The sequence below is a fragment of the Erpetoichthys calabaricus genome, chromosome 10 (genome assembly GCF_900747795.2).
Source record: "Erpetoichthys calabaricus chromosome 10, fErpCal1.3, whole genome shotgun sequence".
Classification (NCBI taxonomy): domain Eukaryota; kingdom Metazoa; phylum Chordata; class Cladistia; order Polypteriformes; family Polypteridae; genus Erpetoichthys; species Erpetoichthys calabaricus.
Window position 1 is genome coordinate 169,129,457 of NC_041403.2, and position 23,576 is coordinate 169,153,032.

General features: G+C 41.0%; 1 protein-coding gene across 3 annotated transcripts in view; it reads right to left on the bottom strand.

The window, feature by feature from the left end:
* Window positions 1-23,576, bottom strand: part of elavl4 (ELAV like neuron-specific RNA binding protein 4) — a 272,046-nt gene that overhangs the window by 220,126 nt on the left and 28,344 nt on the right. For all 3 annotated transcript variants that reach the window (XM_051933169.1, XM_051933170.1, XM_051933174.1), the window contains exon 2: window positions 15,214-15,343. In XM_051933169.1, coding sequence (XP_051789129.1) covers window positions 15,214-15,336 — 123 coding nt within the window. In that variant the 5' untranslated portion in view covers window positions 15,337-15,343. The remainder of the gene's footprint in view (window positions 1-15,213; window positions 15,344-23,576) is intronic.

Sequence of the window (23,576 nt, forward strand, 5' to 3'; positions counted from 1 at the left end):
CCTCTGCTCTCCAGCTTAAAAGCTTAGTATCCAATTACAAGGCCGTCAGCGACTTGAAAATGAAAAGCCTTCCTTGGAACTCACAATCGCTCCGCTAATGACGGATGTCAACATATTTATAAGGCTGAGGCGCATTTTATGGCTAACGATAAGGGGGTCTTTACATGAATGCCGGGCTCAAATAAATTAAGTAATGCTAACACAACAGGGAAGAGAAAAGCTTTAAGCAAAAGGGCCAAACAAACAAACAAGGTCACATGAGAGGGCGTCAAGGGGCACGTGAAGCTCAAAAGGGCACTTGAACCAAAGCAGCACAGACGAGTGACACTCTCACATAAACACGTGAAGCGAACGAGGCCGCCGCCTGAATCTGAACCTCAGATAATGAACTCCTCAAAGGTCAGCACGGCAGCAGGCCTTGACTCATCATTAGCGAATCCAAAGCCATTAGAGGGGTGACGGGGACCGAGTCTATTCTGGGACAAATCAGACACAAGGCAGGAGTCTGCCCTGGACTGGACACCCGTGGGCACCACTACCGGGCACACAGCCGCGCTCGCTCCATCAAAGGGGGGCCAACTCAGAGTTGCCATTCAGCCGTGTGACTCAGACACCAGTTAGCTTCACTTGCACATCCATGGGATTCACAAATTAAATGAAATTTACACAAAACAACGATGGGACTGGGATTTGAACCGAAGACTCCGGACCCACTGGGGCGCACTTTGTAACTGGTAAATATCGGCTAGCGCTGACAGTCATCTGAAAAATACAAACTGGTTAGGCTATGTTTTTACTAAATGAAGACAGAATAGATATGTGTTAAATGGCTAAGCATTTGTTCTTTAACCTTTAAATCATTTCATTTTTAATTTTTTGGTTATTCAGAATTTATCCACCTTAAAAGGATAAGTGTCTGTTAACCAGTCTGTAAGTTCATCCGGTTGCTATGTCTCTGTCATTCCAACAGATGGCACATCACAAACATTATTGCTGCTTTTACAACTGTCATACCAAATGGCATATAACAGAGAAATATACAATGCATTTGTCATTCTAACAGATGGCGCATCACAAGCACCTAGAGAAATAAAAGGCTTTGCATTTGTCATTCCAACAGATGGTGAGTCACAAACATTAACATTGTTTTTTTACAAACCCCATACACAATGACATACACAATACATTTGTCATTCCAATAGATGGAGCCTCACAAACATTTTTAGTAATAAAATGCATTGCATGTGTCATTCCAACACATGGCGAGTCACAAATATTAACACTGCTTTTACAAATCCCTTACCAAATGGTGTATAACAGATACCTATCCATCTCACTTGTCATTCCAAAAGATAGAGCATCATAAACATTAACACTGCTTGTACAAATCCCACACCAAATGGCCTATAATAGAGACCTATTCATTGTATTTTCATTCCAACAGATGGTGCATCACAGACATTTGTAGCAATAAAATGCATTGTATTTGTCATTCCAACAGGTGGCGAGTCACAAATATTAACACTGCTTTTACAAATCCCTTACTAAATGGTGTATGACAGATACCTATCCATTTCACTTGTCATTTCAGCAGATGGCGAGTCACAAACATTAATATTGTTTTTTTATGAACCCCATACCAAATGGCATATAACAGAATGACAAGTGCATTGTGAATGTCTCCAACAGATGGCGCATCACAAACTTTAACTTTACATACATGTGCCAAGTCTCAAAAATGGCAGCTAGGGGTCCTACCCTAATCAAGTGCAGGTGTGGTCAATAAATACGAATCCCCAGGGGGCAAACATTTTGGAAAGAAACATGACCTGTGATCGCCCCCTGTACAAGTGGGGAAGTGGTGCAAAATGTGCTGGAGAAGGGTTCAGTGGTGTTGGCCTCCATGCTGGACAAACACACACAGCGCTTTCTATTTTAGATGTTAAGCACAAAGTGATAATCACCTACACTCACTGAAGTGTTACAACGCTGCTTTATAACAAAATTCAATTTTACATTTTTTTTAACCTGCCTTTAATCAAAATGTCAGTTGTGTGGTACATGAAGCCTCAAAAACATAAACCACATTTGACGTACTATGAGAGTGCAATATCAACAAAGACTATTATTTTCAGAAAGATGTTAGAACTAAAATGAGTGAGGCATAAAGGAACTCGGAAACGTTTTAGATGTCTTTATCGAGCTTTTGGAGGCACCGGGTTCTGTTCATAGGAGCAGCAGCTGCCAATTTAAGTACCAGGGTGGTCCAGATCTAATTATGCCAACTGTTCGACTGACAACCCTCTCCCCGCCATTTTGGAATGCAGGGCAGGTGGTGCCATCTATCGGCAACAAAAGGAATTTTAAGTGAAATCTCTCTGTGCAGGGCAGGTGCTGTGATTTCTCTATGTCATAAACTTAATAAGTTATAGCGTAATGAAAACTGCATAATTAGATCTGGACCACCCTATAAAGTTACGCTGGGCTGATGCCCACACTTCAGTTCTCCAGCTCAGCCAGTCTTTACCACCCTGAGGGCCCAGCTCAGCCTGCTCTTCCGTCCACATGTGTCTTTGGCCAAGTCATTTCAACTCCGTCACTTGCGTTTTACTTCACCAGTTTCAGAGAATGGACCCGTCACAACTGCTGGCTCCCAAGGTGCTGACCATCAGATTGGAAAGTGCAGAGAACAACAGCGTCAATAAGGCCTGAGCTCACCAGAACAAAGCAGAAGCCAAAACGCATTAATCTCCCTATCGGCGACTTGATGACAGCTGTGCATAATCAACCACCATGAACAACGTTCTGAGAAGATGCATCTGGCTTGACCATTGAGGCTGGAGCAAATGATCGACTGACTTAGCGACTTTAAATCTGTAAAACCTGAAGCCACGCCACTTGGCACCAGAATGGCCTCAGCGTCCTCTCATTACACCTGTTGAAGACTACGGAAGGCGTCTGCGGTACGTGATCCACTGTGCAATCCCATAAATGCATGTCACATGTACAGTGGAGCAGGAAAATAAAGAACCCAACAAGTGTACTTACATCAAATTGTCTGCCAAGCGCTGATCGTTATGCAAAACCCTAATCTGTAGATGAAAACCAGTTGTTATAATTAACTAAATGGCAAACAGCAGACATTTCAATAACACAGCAACACAGAGCGTGGACTGAAATTCTGCTACTGGTGTTTTAGACATTTGCCCATGAAAGCTTTGAACGATTACTTTAGATAACAACAGTCTGGCAGACTAACCAGCTCAGTTCTGTAAGTTTAAGAGAGTCAGGTAGTTACTGTAGATGTTTTATTGTGGTGCGGTCCCTAGGGTGCCCTTTAATTGTTCCTTTCAAACTCTTACTGACACAGACGGGGCAGAATGCCCCAAATCCCATCGATAGTCCTGGACTGTAAGGACTTACCTGACTTAACTAAATACGTCTTTTACATCTGCTGCCCCAGGCGAAGTATCAGAAAGAGTTACACATTTATTCTCATCTCTCTATTATATAAAACAATCCTGCGAGGAGACGAGACGAGACTTTGGCCATGAGATTCTTTCAAGTCCCGCCCTCCTCTCAGCCATATAGAGCCACGCCCTCCCACGTCCTCTCACCTCTCATTGGTGTGAATGCTTTAGTCAGACACACACACTTCCTGCGCGTCAGCTCTTATAAATTTTAACGTTTTCCTCACTTTAAGTTCCCAATAAAAGAAGATAGATAGATAGATAGATAGATAGATAGATAGATAGATAGATAGATAGATAGATAGATAGATAGATAGATAGATAGATAGATAGATACTTTATTAATCCCAAGGGAAAATTCACATACTCCAGCAGCAGCACACTGATACAAAAACAATATTAAATTAAAGAGTAATAAAAATGCAGGTATAACAGACAATAACTTTGAATAATGTTAAAGAAGATGTATTATGTCCAAATGTTATTGAAGAATTTCATCATGAAGGGTTATCAACAGTAAAAATCAATACATGGGCAATCCTAGCACTGAGAAACGATGAAGTCAAATGAATTAATGCCAAAAATGTCGATTGGTTACACGGCAAATTGGTTAAATGCGTATCCATAGACTCTACTGAAACAGTTGGCGGTGATGGTGCTGAAGATGAAAACATCAACTTTCAATATCATGAAGAATATCTACAACCGTTAACACCGTCGGGTCTTCCACCACATGAATTACTGTAGAAAGAAGGACGTGTCCAAGAAAGGTAATGGAGTCCATCTTCAGGAGATAACACGAGACACCAAAGGAGATCTTGATGTGCCATTCGTATTAAAACGTTTACAGTTTCCTGTCAGAATAGCTTTTGTAAAGAGAAATCTCAAAGCCAAACATTCAGAAAAAGTCGTTTTATTTAATAGAGAAAAAGAAATGAAATTCACTCACGGGCAGGTTGTTACGATAAGAGTCCAAACATGGAATCAAAATTCAATGCGATATTGATGAAAATTTAATTTAAAAAATATAGTTTTTACTGAAGTTTAACAGTAAAAGTTTAAAAAATATTTGCATGTTAATTTCAAAGCCAAACAGAACGAAATCCTCTAACACAACATGAAACAGAATTTACTTTCAATTTATTCCGTTTTACTATTTTTTACTCTGGTTAATTACTCGCTGTAATGTAAAATAGTTAGTTCTACTATGCATACGTAACAATTCCCATGAAAGTAACAATCTGTTTAAATTGTCCATCCGCATCCCCATCCGCGAGTGGCAGAAACACAAAGAGGCCCGGGGGTTGGCGAGCGAAGCGAGTATTCTATATGATAATAATGACATGAGTTTGGGTCCTCAGAGGCTGCCAGTATTTATTTCTGTCGTTAGGTCGGCTTCGAGTGTTGCTAGGGGCGTGGCCTGTGATGTCAGGACCTGGGAGTCATCGACGTGACCGGAGACAAGGACAGCTAGGAGTGCCAATCCTTCTCTGATTTGTGAACACCACGTCTTTGCGCTCTTTTCAGTTCTGACCCTCTCATTTCCTCGACCATGATTACTGACTCTCGTATTGGGCTTCAGTTTGTTGAATTTTCAACCTATTTTTGTTCTGTTTTCCTTTTTACGTGCCTCTCCTGGTTTTTCCCTTAAACGTTTTTCTGACAGTTCACAGACAGGGCAAATGTGCTCAAAATATAAGCAGAGTACAACAAGCGTGACAAAATGATACAATCTGGATACCAGGCGGCTCTCTGTCTCAGCATGTTGATTGGTTTTTGGTCCGTTGTCTGGCATGGCCCTTGGATGGAACAGCCGAAATAGACAGCATGGCATTAGTACTGCCTGAGCTTTGCAGAAAGGTTTTTGAAAAGGGCAAGAAGAAAAAACATAATCAGGGATGTGCAAAGAACCAGAACGTTATTCTGTCTTTCATCAAAACAAAAAGGGCAAAACTGAAATCACAGTCAAAAGTCAGAAAGAAAAAGGTCATATTAAGCCAGAAAATTCAAACAAAACAATTAACAAAGATTTCACTGGTTTTTATCCAATCTCAGATTAATTAGGTGCCCTGGTGAATTGTGGGAAACATTGCCTAGTGTCACGCCTGAGGATCACCACCCAAGTTCTTCCCAGGTTTGTCCTATCACCCCGGTCCGAGACGGCGCACTGCCACTAACATTTTCTTTCTCCACAGTCTCAAGCAACTGCCCAGTGAGGGCAACTGACTCTGCTCTTTTAGGGTCCCAGGTTTTCAAAAGGACGACCGTCTGAAAGACAACCCGAAGGAAGGAGCTCCAAATCTGACACCCCAATGGCAGAGCTGATTTCATAAGCAGCCAACCCTTAACATGGAGATTACTCGAGTTGATTTGCTGATGCCACGGAGTGCTGCTTTTGTGACTGCAAGTAAACAGGTAGGGCTGGGTTGGCACCCCAAAATCCTCCAGTTGTCACAACCACCTCTCACTCGGATGACCACACTGGGTAACAGGGAACATGAAATCCACAAAATAGCAGAGCCTGTTGGTCATACAAAATGGCGTTAAAAAAAAAATCCAGTTTTTAATAAAGCCTTTGGGTACAAAACAAACTGCAGAAATGGATTACTGGGGATCCGAAAGCCTATAAGAAGACACGTAGGAGAGCACAATCACTTTAGAACAATGAAAGAAGACTCCAATCGTAACAGCGTCTGCATGAACAGAGAGACTAGGCCTGTGTATTAGCCCTAATTTAAAGGGCATGCCACTTGAACCAACAGGGAGTAGCGTTTTAAAAAGTGAGATCAGCTCTTCTGCACAACTCAGTCCCCATTCCAGTGTAGCTGCTGGTCACCACTAGGCCCTTTCATGTCAACCCCCTGTATTCCCTCAGGCCAGCCGGCCAGCACATGCTAGCTCACAGGTCTTTCCTCTGATCTTATCTACTGTATACCACTTCTAACCTGTAGTAAGTACAACAACTGATTTCTAAAGTGTTATTTTTTTCTAGTTACATATTTTTACAACAAAATGATTACAGTTTTTATGAACCCCATACCAAATGGCATATAACAGGCATACACAATGCATTTGTCATTTATCAACAGATGGTGCCTCGCAAACACTTTCAGTAATAAAATGCATTGCATTTGTTATTCCAGCAAATGACACATCAAAGTTTTGTTGTAATAAAAGCATTGTATTTGTCATTCCAACACATGGCGAGTCTGAAATATTAACACTGCTTTTACAAATCCCTTACCAAATAGTGTATAACATATACCTATCCATCTCACTTGTCATTCCAAAAGATAGAGCATCATAAACATTAACACTGCTTTTACAAATCCCACACCAAATGGCCTATAATAGAGACCTATTCATTGTATTTTCATTCCAACAGATGGTGCCTCACAAACATTTGTAGCAATAAAATGCATTGTATTTGTCATTCCAACACATGGCGAGTCTGAAATATTAACACTGCTTTTACAAATCCCTTACCAAATAGTGTATAACAGATACCTATCCATCTCACTTGTCATTCCAAAAGATAGAGCATCATAAACATTAACACTGCTTTTACAAATCCCACACCAAATGGCCTATAATAGAGACCTATTCATTGTATTTTCATTCCAACAGATGGTGCCTCACAAACATTTGTAGCAATAAAATGCATTGTATTTGTCATTCCAACACATGGCGAGTCTGAAATATTAACACTGCTTTTACAAATCCCTTACCAAATAGTGTATAACAGATACCTATCCATCTCACTTGTCATTCCAAAAGATAGAGCATCATAAACATTAACACTGCTTTTACAAATCCCACACCAAATGGCCTATAATAGAGACCTATTCATTGTATTTTCATTCCAACAGATGGTGCCTCACAAACATTTGTAGCAATAAAATGCATTGTATTTGTCATTCCAATAGATGGCGAGTCACAAACATTAACTTTTTTTTTTTTTAAATGAACCCCATACCAAATGACATTAACAGAGACACCCACAATGCACTTGTCATTCTAACAGATGGACTAAAAGGGGCTGCATTTGCCTCCAAACTCCCCAATGCGTTTGAAACAGTGGCAGCAGCACAGTCATGGCAGCCCGTTACTGGCCATCAGAAAAAGGGGTGAGCTTGTGGTACTTTGAAAATGTGAGCCCAGCCTGAAAAGTCTGCATGGGGTTGTGAAGTTTGTAACTTCCAGTTGTGTACTTCACTGGTGACAAGATCAGCAGTGTCCCCTCAGACTAAGAAGTCGTGTAATGCGCTGCTGGCTTTTGAATTTTACCGTAACACGCAGAATGTAATTTCCTTTTCTTTGTTTTAAACATTTGAGAGTATTGATGTTGGCCGACTCCAAGCCACATTACCTCTGACCCAAAATGTGAACTAAGGTGCTTATACATTCTGCAGAGCTCTTCAGGACACAAAAGGCCTTTTCCTGTTAAGGTGACCGTATTTTACAGCGGCCATTGTACCTTTTATAATGAATGCAGGAGTAGCATTTCTCTTTTCTAACAATGAATATCTTTTATTGTCACATCAATCGGATCTGCTCCACTAGAACTGATTAATGGGGAAATTTTCCCATCAATGTGAATAACATGAAATCCTTGAAGTTAGACTCTAAGAATGCTTGTCATTCCTAAGGCCATTGCTGTCAGCACTGTCTAGCTGCAAATTGTGTACAAAATGACCGTTTCTGTAAGTTCATCCTGTGCCACAAAGAATGGCGTCAAGTATCTACAAAAAATAAACCAAAACAGACAGGACCTCTGTGGCGTGTTTTAATAATAATAATAATTCTTTGCATTTATATAGCGCTTTTCTCACTAGTTTTTTGGAATGTGGAGGAGGACATTGGGAGCGTGTGCGGATTACAGCGCTAGATGCAGGTATGTTGAGCATTTCCTAAAATGTCTTTCAGTTTGTAAAACACACCCATTGTGAGCTAACATTTTATCTTGTTACTTTGAATTTGATTTTTGTTTTTTTCTGTAATGATAAGCCTTCTCCGGGGTTTGCTCCCATCTTGTACCTAATGTGTCTTGAAGAGAAATCCGCTTCTCGTAACCCTGAAGTGAAGAAGCATGTTAGACAGACAGATGGCTGGATGGCCATAACTGTGTATTACCACATACATCCTTTCACTACATTTGCTCAGAGTAATGGTGTAACGAGGTTACGAACTGATCATATCAATTTTAATCATGAAGAACTACATGAAAATCGTGCTTTACCCTTTTTCTCCTAAACAGACTTGGTCCTTTGTAAACGCTACAGCAATGTTAATAATATTAGCTTAACGACTCTGGTGGCGGTAATTCCTCTCTGAACCACCGGGTGGTGCTGCATTCCAAGTCCTCTTCTCTTCCTCCCCCTGCAGACTGGATGGTTGATAGCCTCACCACCTCGGACGTCACATCTGCTGTCCGTCCACCTGGACCCTCCTCTTCCTGCCTGGCCTGCATAATTGCTGCGACATCCTGGGACTCGCTCCTTTCGTGAATCTTCGTTGATCCTGCAGACTACGCCACCATAAAAGAGGACAAAGACCAAGATAAAGATTTGGGGAGTCACTGCAACCCCGGTTAAGTACAGGCCAGGTAGAAACAGTTGGGACACCAGAAGTGATGTCAGACGTGGCGAGGTTGTCAATCATGTATTTAACTGGAAGTGTCGTCATCTAATTAGAAACTTGCATCTTCAGAGACATTCTTTTGCTGAAATGCCTTATTGATTTTTTTTTCTTTGCTTTTACAATATATGGGGTTGTGGTGTTGCCCCAAATCTTCATCTTGGTCTTTGTCCTCTTTTACATTGGCATAGTCGGCAGGATCAATGAAGATTCACAAAATGAGAGAGTCCCAGGATATCATCACAATTACGTGGGCCAGGCAGGAAGAGGCGGGTCCAGGTGGAGGTACACCAGAAATGACATCAGAGGTGTGGAGGTTGTCAATCATCCTGTCTGCAGAGCGAGGAAGAGGAGTTAGAATGCAGTGCCACCCTGTGGAACCATCAAGGAATTCCCTAAGCTAAACGTGTGTGACAATATTTAAACTGAAATCAAAATCAATATGGGTGGCGCAGCAGTAGGGCCTCTGTCCTGCAGTTTGGAGTCCAGGTTATGCGTCCCGGTGGTCCTCCCTGCATGAAGCTTACATGTTCTCCCAATGCCTTTTCTCCAAGTGCTCCAGTTTCCTCCCAGTGTTCAAAGTCATGCAAGTCAGGTGAATTGGCGAAGCTAAATTGCGTGTTTGGCATGAGTGTGTGTGCTCACCCTGCAATGGACTGGCACTCTGTCTAGGGATAGCTGGGATAGGCTCTGCCCCCCTTTGTGTTGCTGTCCATATTTTAGCTTGTTATGCCCTATCACTCATGGGATAAGCAGTCTCATGACCAGAGCTTCTTTAAATGTGTTCTCAAACATTACCATGGAAGGTCTGCTGGGGGGGAAAAAAAATGGTGGTAATAAAATATTATATATATATATTTCCCCCCACTCAATTATCAGCTTAAAGGTTTGTGGGGTCATTAAAAACACATCAAAACAAGTGTGAAATCCAGGTAGAAGATTAATCAAAGTATTTATTTGGAACAACATAGCTTTGACTGCAGCAATCCCCAAAATTCCAAAGTGGAGATGTGGGATGGACAGCTTCTTGAGTGTGCATCATGATTATAAAAGGATGGGCAGCCCCCAATGTACGCCATATGTTGACTTTTCAAAGTTTATCAGACTGCCGTAACTGTAAATACTTCAGCAGCTCATTAGCATTTCTTTTTCAAATCTCCGCTGATTCATATATCTGTGTTTTTGCTCCAAATGGAAGCTGTCTGGCATCTGACTTTTCCTTCAAAATGTAATTATGGAGTTCCAGTGGACTTCCTTAAAGAGTTCAGTGCTGCTGAGAGCAGTGATCAGCTGCTCCCGTCATTGAGAATAATGGTGGCTGCATTTCGTACGCAGTGTCACTCAGTAAGAACTTTAACATAAAACTGGAAAAATGCACACAATTTGTTTTCTATAACTCCTTCAAAGTGATTATTTAATCAATTTACAGTAAGGCCAGGGGCCAGCGTCTCTGTCTGTGGACTGCAAAATTGACAGCTGGCATAAAATGATGGAGAGATGAACATCGCTTGTGGACTTCCAAAAAGTCTGCGAACAAAAAATGGATGGACGCGGTGAGAGAGCCCAGAATAAAAGAGCAGACCACACTGCCGTTGAGAGAAAAATAAGAAGTTCTTTATTGTCACACGTCAAGAGTACTAATGAGGAAACGAGAACAAATCTTCAGCTAACAGAACATACACATAACATCCAACAGGAGGCAGTGCTCACTGGGAAGGTGCTCCTTTGGAATTGCAGCTCACACTCGAACCTTTACATGTCCCTTCCCAGTATCCTTGGCGGATGTAAGACAAGAGGACTATGGCACAATAGAAGAGGGGACACTTTAGCAGCCGTGTTTTTGCAGTACCAACACTACTCATTAAGAGGCGTCTCTGGGCCTTCATAACGCTTCTAAAACATCAGTAGACCGGTTCTTCATCTCTCTGTGCAGTGTGGCATATTGGCATGATGGGAAAATGACTTGTTAACATAAGTCTTACACTAAATATGCATTTCTTTTGTCGTAATATCTCCAATGTGCTTAGCGGGCAGGGACATGTACAGGTTCAAGTAGGAGCTGCAATTCTAAAAGACCACATTCCCAGGTAGCATGTGCCCTTGCTGGACCTCTCGGGATCTTGGTGTGGCTTCATAGGCTCATCCAGTGGAGTTCTGATCTTCAATGAGACAAACCGGCCACAAATGGTCAGAGTGTGTTGTTACCGACCTCAACTGGGAGCACAAGCTCTGAACCAGCACGAGGATTCAACTGAACTCTTTGTTGATAACAATCTGTTAAGCATACAAAAATATAAAACAACGACAATGCACAGCTAGACAATCAAAACATATTTGAAGGGTTACGTCACATTCCTGCTCGGCTTTGGTCACAGCAGTGCTGGTCATGATGATGCTACTGTGTAGTGGTGCTACATGATTAATGTTGTCGTAAATATATTTTGTGCTGAGTCCTGTCTTTCGTACCGTTGTCCTGTTTATGTGGTCTGTGTCTATGTAAATATGCTCCCCTGGATAACACTGGAACCATAGCCCCTCATGATAATTGGTCCTGTCAATTCCATCCCCTGCCGCTGATCATCTCACTACAGAGACAGGAGAAAACACTGATTCAAATCCTTCACACCCTTGTCTACCTGACACGTTCAACAACAGCTTTGTACCGCAAAACCCCAGGGTTCAAGATCACGCCACGTACCGAGGATAAGCACGGCAAGACTGTTTCTTGTTGTATTGGGAGAGGAGCAGACCATCATTATCTTCCATGTACTTTCCGTAGGACTATTTTTCCAGCTGACCCAGGTTCACAAACATTATCCATTTTCTGTTAAATCTTCTGGATTTTTATGTGAGTTTCGTACTTCCTGTGCGTCTGACTGAGTTGATGATCAGTGTGGGGTTGAGGGAGGGTTCGTATTGTATAGTAACCTTTGGGCTGCACTTTTTCTTTTTATTATTATTTTCCACCAGACAGTTTCGGGGTTGAATGTCATGTTGGGGTTGGTCGGGGTATGATAGAGATACAGATATACTGTACATATACATAGATACAGTAATCCCTCCTCCATCGCGGGGGTTGCGTTCCAGAGCCACCCGTGAAATAAGAAAATCCGCGAAGTAGAAACCATATGTTTATATGGTTATTTTTATATTGTCATGCTTGGGTCACAGATTTGCGCAGAAACACAGGAGGTTGTAGAGAGACAGGAACGTTATTCAAACACTGCAAACAAACATTTGTCTCTTTTTCAAAAGTTTAAACTGTGCTCCATGACAAGACAGACATGACAGTCCCGTCTCACAGTTAAAAGAATGCAAACATATCTTCCTCTTCAAAGGAGTCAGGAGCAGAGACTGTCATAAAAGCAGAGGAAAATCAATAGGGCTGTTTGGCTTTTAAGTATGCGAAGCACCGCGGCACAAAGCTGTTGAAGGCGGCAGCTCACACCCCCTCCGTCAGGAGCAGAGAAAAACAAGCAAGCAAAAATCAATACGTGCCCTTCGAGCTTTTAAGTATGCGAAGCACCGTGCAGCATGTCATTTCAGGAAGCAGCTGCACAGAAGATAGCAACGTGAAGATAATCTTTCAGCATTTTTAGACGAGCGTCCCTATCGTCTAGGTGTGCGAACAGCCCCCCTGCTCAATCCCCCTACGTCAGGATCAGAGAAAGTCAGCGCAAGAGAGACAGAGAAAAGTAAGCTGGGTAGCTTCTCAGCCATCTGCCAATAGCGTCCCTTGTATGAAATCAACTGGGCAAACCAACTGAGGAAGCATGTACCAGAAATTAAAAGACCCATTGTCCACTGAAACCCGCGAAGCAGCGAAAAATCCGCGATATATATTTAAATATGCTTACATATAAAATCCGCGATAGAGTGAAGCCGCGAAAGGCGAATCGCGATATAGCGAGGGATTACTGTATACATATATTATATATATATATGTATATATATATATATATATATATATATATATATATATATATATATATATATATATATATATATATATATTTGCAGTTGGAGATCCACAAAGGGAGAAAAAACGAATCACGTATCATAAAATAGTTTTATTCCTGAGCTTTCAACCCCTATCAGGGGTCTTCATCAGAGGATAATGCTTAGACTTACAAGAATCAAAGGCAATATATAGCAGCACATTCAGGGGGGGTGGGTGGAGGTGACTAAGTCCGTATGATCAAAAAGGGGGGGGGGGGGTTATCGTTAAATTTTTGAGAGACAGGCGACGTCCAGGCTCCTTTCAGCTGGGCAATGCCACACCACATTCTGCACGAGCTACAACAGCGTGGCTTCGTAGACACAGCGAGCACGTGCTTGAATGGCCTGCTGCCAGTCCAGATCTGCGTCTTCTACTGAAAGTGCGTGGTGCAATATGAAGACAAGAATCACACGATGGCCACCATGGACAACTGCTGAGCAGCTGAGGTCTTACATCAAAAAGAATGGACAAAACTTGAAATCCTCAGTTCCAAAACGATTATAAAGCGTCATTAAAAGTAAAGGTGAAGTGACGCAATGGTAAACAGGCCTCTGTCTCAACTCTGGCTGTGTGTGTCAAATTCTAAATTGGTGTATATTTACAAAATACAATTAAGTCGGTCACTAAAACTATTGAAAATCTTCTCTTTGTAATTCTGTCAGTTAAATAGAGGTTCATGTGAATTAACATATCACAGATTTTTGTTTTCATTGCATTTTGGAAAATATCCCAACCTTTCTGGAAACGGGGTCTGTATTTTTAGACTCCTATTCTGGCAGCGTCGCAGACGGGCAAATGAGCTTAAAACGCAGATTTTTTTTTTCATCTGTTGTGTAATATGAATTTCTCTTCATTGAGATTTCCTCTGTCATTCCTCCTCCTCAAACCTGAGCACTCTTTAAAATGTGAAAGTGCGTTTTAATAGTGGTGTAATCAGCAAAGAACAGAATGCAAGGAAAAGAAACAGCGGAGAACCCAGAATTGAACTTTAGGTAATGCCAGTTCCTTTCAAACTGAGGGAACAAAGTAAAGGGTTCCAGTGCTGCTAATGCAATTACAAAGGTTTCCCTAACAAGCAGTTTCTGTCAAAAACGTGAACATTTCTGGGTGGCTTCAAACATGTGAGCCTGAAGGCTTTAAACTGAAAGGATGCTTGGCCTTCTTGCCTACCTGCTCAATGACCGTGGACGACTGCTGTCTAATAATCGGACTACTCATGCTGGTACAGCAAGTGAACAGCGGCGCTAATGCAATCACAAAGGTTTCTCTAATAACAAAGTAGCATGTAAACCTGACTAGTTAAGGGATAAGCCAAAGGAGTTGGCCATTACAAATTGCTGCTGAACATGGGCCTTTGCAGCCATAGGTGAACAATACATTAAAAATGAGCCATTTCAAGCAGGACTAGCGATTATAAACACTATTGCCATGGCTATATTTTTACATCAATTTAACGGCAGCTTAATAATGAAAGACGTTAATTTCTATCAAAACCATGAACATCTCTGGGTGACCCCAAAGTCTGGAGCTATACTATACGTCCCAAAACCTTAACAGCAACATATTTTGAATTCCCATTGCTACGAGGACTTGAAATTCCGAATCACAAGGTAGGCCTCTTATGCACTCTGAACTATTACAGTATACTACAGGAATTCCATACTGTGATCCACGAGACTCTTAGGTGTTCTGTCTGGATTGCAACACAATATTACACTTTAAGATCTGTGCAGTAATATATGTTTGTATGGAAACATCTATCTAAATTTAAAATATAAGTGTGAAAACATGTCAGGATTTTACTTGGTGGCTCATGGTACTGGAAAAAAGCAATATGGGGGGCAAAGGATAATTATTTTGAAAATGAATAATACCAAAAGCTAACAAGAACAAGGAGTCTTCCACTGGTTTAAGCACTGAATATACCACAGGAAACCTAAATCACAGCACAATAAACCAGCATGGTCACCACAACATGGCACTATGCAGAAGCAGACTGTTAGAAAGCCACTCAATCAGACTAATTCAAGGCATAAGGCAAGCGTACAGCACCCCCCCCCCCCTTTTCTGTGCGGAATAAACCCCCGGTGACCGCCGTCTACTAACCATTGCAATCTGGTCCAGTTCGCCGGCGTGTGATCGGATTGGCAGATTTGGAAGAATTATTTTGTTTGATTTCCAGAAATGTTCAGGTGATCGCAGGAAGGCTGGGTAGACAGAAGTATGCATTGCTTATCTGAAAAGAAAGAAAAAGTAAACGTTGGTGCTTTACATAAACTCAAACCCATCTCTTAGCTCTTCTCTTACTGCAGGGGAATGTGCTAAATTCAGTACACATGTTAAAAAGCACAAACATACTGTGGATGAAGAAGATATTCAGACCCTTTTATGTTCTGCTCTCTTGATTGAGATGTAGATTTCATTTTAAATGGACACACTTGCCCATCACTCTACACTCAATAATGACCAAGTGACAACATGTCTGCAGTAAGGTTGGCAAAATTATGCAAAATCAAAATCTGACTTCACTCCTTCCTAGAAGTGTTCAGACCTGTTGCTGTGGCCCTCCACATTCTGTTTGATTTAATTCTTCTTGAGATGTTTCTAGAACTTGACTGGAGTCCACCAAAGGCCAACTGAATTTAATGGACATCATTTAGAAAGGCTCATGGGTACCTGTGGATAGAAGTACCACAGCTCTCACTGCAGGTTAGGACAAAAAACAAACTACGCAGTCCAAGCAACAATCTGGAGACCTCCGTGATCAAATTGTTTTAAAGCATAGACCTGGAAATGGAGATAAAACCCTAACTGAAGCTGCGAGTTTTCAAAGGAGCACCGTGGCCTCAAGAATTGTGAAATGGATGATGTTTGGAACCACCAAAGCTCATCTAGGAGGTGGCTGTCCAGTCAAACTGAATAACAAGGCAAAAGGGGCCTTGGTCAGCGAGGTGAACCCAATGGTGGCTCTAAAAGAGGAGACACTATCAGAAGGATGACCATCTGAGCAGCACTCCATTAATCAAGGGTTGATGGAAGCCAGACTTGACTAAAAGACATCTGACAGACACCTTAGACCCTAACATTCTCTGATCTGATGAGACAAAAACTGAAGTCTTTGGGCAGAACTCTAAGACCTCTGTCTGATGAGGACCACCGGCTTAATACCATCCCTGTGGTGAAACCTGGTGGGGGTGCAGGGACAGAGAGACAGGTCAGAACTGAGAGAGGGATGAATGCAGACCTGTTTTCACTTTGTCATGATGGGTTGATTAACTCTTTTAGGGCGGATGTCGACTTTTGTCGACAGGAGGGGTTGAAGGCGAATGTCGACAAAAGTCGACATCCAGGGATAGAGGGCGACAATCAGCTGTTAATGGCGACAAATCTCACTGTCACATCACAGGCATTCCCTCTGTGCTTGGAGGAATGCTAGACTCGTTGACTCGGCCAATAAACATTGCGTGTGCGTGAGTTGCGAAATGTAAACAAAGGCAAGATGGCACCGACATGTGAAAAGGCAGCGAAGCAAGTGCAGAAAAGAAAACACTCGGCAGACGATGTTTTGCGCATTATCGCGGAGTCGGACTCTTGATTTTTCAGAATCGGATTTTATTGGCAGTGATCAGGAGATCGAGCAAGAGAGTGAGAAGCAGGCATCAGCTGATCAGACACCAGCCGATGCCGCGCCAGCGGATCTGCTGCCAGTTGAGTGCCTTTGCGCAGCCGATGCATCTACGGCAAGGTTCGCATGGGATAAATACACAGACATTGATCCGTTGAGAGCCGATCTGGCTACCGGAGTTTACAAGACGGCATGGCTTGCTGTTGGACACGACAGATCACCAGCTGCTGTACTTCAGGCTGCTCTCTCCTGATGCTGCTTTTCAGCTACTGTCAGACGAGACAAACAGGTAGGCAGAGATTTTTTTTGAATCGCGGGCTGCGTTTGCATCGCATTCTCGTTTTTCAAAGTGGAAACCCACAACGAAAGACGAGATGAAGCGCGCTGTAGCATTACAAATAGAGATGGGACAGAACTGGTGATATAACTTCAGGGAGCATTGGTCCAAACGTGTTTTGTCCCCTGGTGGCTTAGGCACGTGCTGCTGCAAAGTTTTATTCACTTCTGTAATAAACAGAAGCAAATCCCATGGGGTGAGCCAGGCTATAATGCCATACATAAAGTTCATAAAGTTTCAGAAGATGAAAAGAGGTGACAATACGGTTTTCATGCAGGCCGAAAACTTGGTGGCAGTGGCATGGCACGATGGCAAATGGGTGACTTGTCTCTCTACAGTACACACTAACAATATATGTGAGAAAGTGCAGCAACAGACAATTGAAAAGTAGGCACCAAAACAACACGTATTGTAAGGAGTGCAATGTGGCAATGACTGAAATTGGCTGCTTTGAGCGAGATCAGACTTTGCTGTGTAAAATGTATGTGATATGTATGTGAAATCATAGAGTATGCAGGCTCATACAACATGCAAGACAGTAACATTTGTCAAAAGGAAATATTTTTTGTTGATTTGATAAGTTAAACAATTGCTTTGTGTTCTTTTTTAAAAAATGTTAGTTTTTGGAAAAATATTCAGCCCTGGGAGAAAAGAAACAAAAAAAAAATTAGCCCTAAAAGAGTTAACAGGCACAAAATGGCAAATCTCTCTATTATATAAAACAAATCTTGGGACAAGACTTTTTCAGAGGGATAATTTCATGTCCTGTGAGACGAGACTTTGTGCCAAGAGATGAAGTGAAAACCTAACAGATCCAAGCAGGGGCCGAAATAAAAGACAAACAGTAGAAGAAGAAAAGACAAAGAGTAGATGACAAAGTAGAAGGTCGTAAAGAGGTTCAAAAACGATGGCACGATACACATGCACAGCAGGTTAGAGATTATGAAAGTACTAAAAATCAAAAGTCTCATTGAAGTGATAGTAAAGATCGCATTAGTGCTAACAAACGGAAATTATTACTCTGTGAAATAATGGAACAGCGAAAAGAGATCGAATATATGGACATATGTGACATGTCAGAAGTATGTAGATATTGGTCAGCGTTAAAGTTTAAGTCGGAGACTTGTAGATCGTCTAATTCGTGTAGTAGTGTTTCTTCCCAATGAAGAAACTGATACGCAAGAAATAAAAGATTTGTTATTTGCTGAAAGTGAAATCCACAAACACTACAGGCAAAATATCCAAATCTACAATAATCTGTTCGCGTTCACATCATTCAATGATCAAAATGTAGATTTACACGAGTCAGGACCGTACGCCATGAGAATCTGTGGTCCTGCAACAATTAAAGTTACGACAAGTTTAATTTCAAAGAAACTACAATTCAGTCAGGTTCATATTTATGATCACAGAGAAGCGATGCAACAAAGAATTGAAAGAGTTAAACGATCAGACGTATTAGAAATTCTACAGCCAATAATGGATACAAATCCATACGTCCAAAAGTATCACACTTTACACAAAATTTATCTGAAGAACACGGACAAAGTAGTTTTCTTGCAATTCTAAATGAATCTGAAAGATCACACTTGCATATATAATAAACCAACCTGTGATGAATTGTCAGCGTTAATAGTTTTGAAAGACAGAGATATCAAAGACAGAGCTGACATTCGTGTTTATCCAAAAGCACAGCACGATACATCGCAAGCGGCAGATCTGGGAAATGACGAGTGTGTAGGGCCCACGCGGGGGTTGGCGAGCGAGGCGAGCAGGGGGCAGTTTATTAAAATGAAATCTACAACACAATGAGGTGTGCAGAAAGGAGAAGAGAGTCTAAATACTTTCTAGATCCACAGTATTTCTTAAAAAGAATTACAAAAAATATAATTTTGTTTTGAATTTGATTAGTGAGATGTTGGGGAACAATGGATAGATGGATGAATTCAACCACCTAGGCGGTGATAACTTTATATTAACTCTTAAAGGAAGATGGCATTCTCTCCCCTTTCCATTCCTGCAATGGCCGCTTTATTTGGTGGCTGAAGTCTTATGGATGGTTTTATGGGTTCCTGTTGTGGTTCACTGCGGCCTGGCAAGTCTCAGAGGGCTTCTCATCACACCTGTCAGGGTTAACTTCAGTGCTCGTTTGGTTTGGTATCTTAATCAGCACACAAAAGAGGAGCATTTGGGGTGCAGCAGAGACAGAGACCAGCCTGACGGACTCCACCAGCTGTGAACGCCCATCAGCCGGCAGGACTCACAGCTTCACAGCTAGTTGGTGGCCATTTGTGGAGAAGCAAACCTCTCAACAAAAGAGCTTAAATTACAAAAGAAAAATAATCCTTGTACCTTTAGTACCAAGGGAAATGTAAATACAGTGACGATGTTTAAATGAAAATAGTCCCTTGGCTGTGTTCAGACACACTAGTCTCTAAGGGTGCATGAAAAAATATTTTGCCTGCCTTTTGTAGTAATGACTGCCTGCTTTGGAGCCTAAAAAGGCCGTATATAAAATCAATGGGGCTTGTATGTACAAAGGAAAGCACACTCATTGAAATGAATTTAAAATTCAGCAACCACTGGACGCTAATTCAGACCATTCAAACAATGCTATTCTATCTAACTGGGATATTTTCCATATTGTTAAACAAACTATTAAGTAATCTATATATATAAAAATGGAATGGGTGGGTTGTCGGGTGGGCCTTTTTTTCATTCCGTTGAAAGACACGCCCTACTCACTGGACAGTTAAAAACACCAATCAAACTAACGATGACATCAAGTATTACCCAATCAAAAGTAGGAAAGGAGGCATCTTCATAAAATGCGTGTGGGATGATTTGCATGAGACGCTGCTTTAAAAAAAAAATGATCAAAAAAATACGGGATAAATCCCGTCCAGTATTGATTCAAAACGGGACGCGCAATTTCATTCTCAAACGCGGCACGATTCCGTATTTTAAAGGACGGGTGGCAACCCTACAGTGCCAGGTAACCACCCATACAATCAGATTGTGATTCAGACTAGGAATGCAATGAATGTAATTACCCCGATCTACATACAAGGCAAAAGTGTTGCAACATTCAAAGATGATGGTTTGGGATAAGTACACCATACAACATAAAAGAGCTTATGAAGCCTTGAACCGAAAAAAGCAACATCTCAGAGATCGTAAAAAAAAAATAGGAGCTAATGTCGTTTTACTGGCTGTACATTTTAGTCAAACATTACCAGTTATTTCACGAGGGAGACCAGCACATCAACTCAACGCGTGTTTAAAATCCATGCTTCTCCCACGTTCGGTTATATGTCGCGTGTTCTCGGGTAGGTGCACCAAAAAATGTATACATTTAAGCATGTAATGGGCAAACAAAAAATGAGGTATACCCGAAGGCACAGCAGTAGTACTTAATGTAACTTTACTTCTTAAATGTTAATGTTTTACTGTTTAATAATTTATACGCTTCTTATATGTTGTTCAAATTCTTTTATCAAAATACCAGTGACAGCGCAATGCACGATAACATGGAGTGAATACACCATACACATCCGCCCACGGCTGCCCTGCTGTGCGCAGATAGGACTTGATTGTACAATAAAATAAAATAAAGATAAAAAGACTAAAACAATCATCACCCATAAAGCGGATAGTAGATGTGACGTACTATATGTGTACCACATTTCAAGTGTATAGGTGCAACGGTTTGCGAGCTACAGGTCATTTAAAATCCTGGACAGACACACAAATTGCCACGGTAGCAAATTACAGAAGAAGATTTTACTGTTTAATAATTTATATTTATATGAAATGTGCTTCTTATATATTACTTCATATTCTCATATGATAATGATGTTAATGTTTATATTGATTTCTGTGTTATTAAAACTGCATGTATGTGTGTATATGTATACATATATATATACGAGCTGTATATACCCGGCGTTGCCCGGGGCAGAAGTAAACTAATCGGTCAAACACTTACATATATACCAAAGTAAACCTAATCGGTTAAACAGCTTCATATATACAGAAGCGAACCTAATTGGTCAAACAGTTATGAATGTGCAGAATGATTTTACAAACATTATGCGTGTTAACAATCATTAAAAAGAAAAGATTGAGGAACTGTTCTTCTATATGTGATGAAGCCACTAATAACACAGATTTTTTTCAGGACCCAGCTGTTTCATAACTAAACTACTGCCACCCCAAAGTAATGCCTAATAGTGGTTTTTGGGGTAGCTGTGGAATAAAAAGGGTGTTTTTTAGTCAGTAAGAATCTGACACTACCCTTCAGTACGGGCTGAAGGGTGCCTATGTAAGGTTTTACATCCTTCCCGTATGGAAAAAAAAACATACTAAACTTTTTTTTCATCATTACAGATAATCTCAGTCAAATCGAAGTACGCATTCTCAATTTATTTTTATCTAATTTTTACTTTTTCACAAAGCCATCCCATGCCAATTTGTATGAATAAACTTTTGCTAGAGAGTTACCAAAAGTTTATTCATGCACATATTTTAATACGGATAATCTATCTCTAATCAAGGTTCTCATTTTCATTCTAATTTAAAATAATAATAGATACTCATTTTTTTCTTCTGTTTTAGAAAAACCAATCTATGCCACCTACGTCTTCGTCAAGTCAGCTTCATCCAGCTTCATCACATATAGAAGAAGAGTTCCTCAATCTTTTCTTTTTAATGATTGTTAACACGCATAATCTTTGTAAAATTATTCTGCACATGCATAACTGTTTGACCAATTAGGTTCGCTTCTGTATATATGAAGCTGTTTCATCGATTAGGTTTGCTTTTGTATTTATGTAACTGTTTGACCAATTAGGTTTGCTTATGTATATAGATTAGCTGTTTGTCCGATTAGGTTCGCTTCTGTATATATGAAGCTGTTTAACCGATTAGGTTTACTTTGGTATATATGTAAGTGTTTGACCAATTAGGTTACTTCTGCCCCGGGCAACGCCGGGTATATACAGCTCGTTTTATATAGAAATTAAGTAAATGAGCAATGCTAGTCTTGTGTTTCGATACATGGAGTTGCTCCATGGCAGCTTGGCGTCATCAGTTTAGGAACAACAACAACAAAAAAATATAAAATAATGGTGCATGTTCTGGAAGAAAAGCCGTGGCAAACGGACAAGCTCAAAATAACACAAGCAGGCCTCCCAGACTCGGCTCGTCTCAGACGCTGCTTTATTAAAGTGTGCTGCAATGCCATTTTTGTACATAAGAAAACAGAATTTAATGACAGGTGTTTTTTTGTAAACTCGTTATCTGTTTTGCTGAATTTAATTACTGAAATGTGTTTTCCTCCTACAGACATGCCCGATCCACATTAGTTGCAAAATAATTATGTTTATTACGATTAAATTTGACATACAGCTCCTCAATTACAATCTGTGTACTTTGGAAATGTTAATAACCATTTAGAAAACATGGAAAATAGCCAGCATGGACAATATTTGCTTGATGTGCTTTAATGGCGTGGATTAGACCTGAAACATTATGTCAGCCTGGACATCATTAGTGTTGGGTACTGTATATTATATATATATATATATATATATATATATATATATATATATATATATATATATATATATATATATATATATATATATAATGTGTGTGTGTGTGTGTAAATATATACAGTAGAGTATATACATGTGTGTGTGTGCACATCGATTATATGAAATGCACGATAGTCAACTTATTAAAATCAAATTACATTAATTTTCATTGACTGCATTTCAAATTAAATGTTAGAGCACAGTTAACCTGCACACATTTACCAACTCAAGGCAATATAAAACATTCAATATAATAAAAGCTCCATTTGACAAGTACATATGAATACATTTTATGTGTGTTAGTAGATATATATACACATACATATATATATACACATATACTGTATATACACACACACACACACACACACACATATATATATATATATATATACACACACACAAACATACAGTATATTTTGTCACAGGAGGCTGGGGGTGGTACCCAGCCGGGATGCCCAGGAGGACCGGAGAAGGGCTTATGCCTCCCAAAGACCACGTGGGGGCGACTGCCCTGGTGGCTTTGGGGACCACGGGAACAGAGGATTGAAGCTCAACCCTATAGGGGCCCATGGTCACCACCAGGGGGTGCCCCAATGCCTATGGAGCCCTGGCCCTCAGCACTTCCACCACACCCAGAAGTGCTGGGGGGGGAAGAAGACCAGGGACACCCGGAGTACTTCCGCCACACTGGGGAGTGCCGGCAGAGGCTAATCAGGAGGCACCTGGAGCGCATCCGGGTGTGTATAAAAGGGGCCGCCTCGCTCCATTCGATGGGTGGAAGAGGACAGAGCTCGGAGGAGAGGAGTGGAGGCAGACCAGAAGAGAGGCATTATGTAAGGGCCTGGACTGAGGGCGATTGGTGCTGCGGCACTGGGTTGTGTGCTTCATTGGTGTAAATACTATTGTA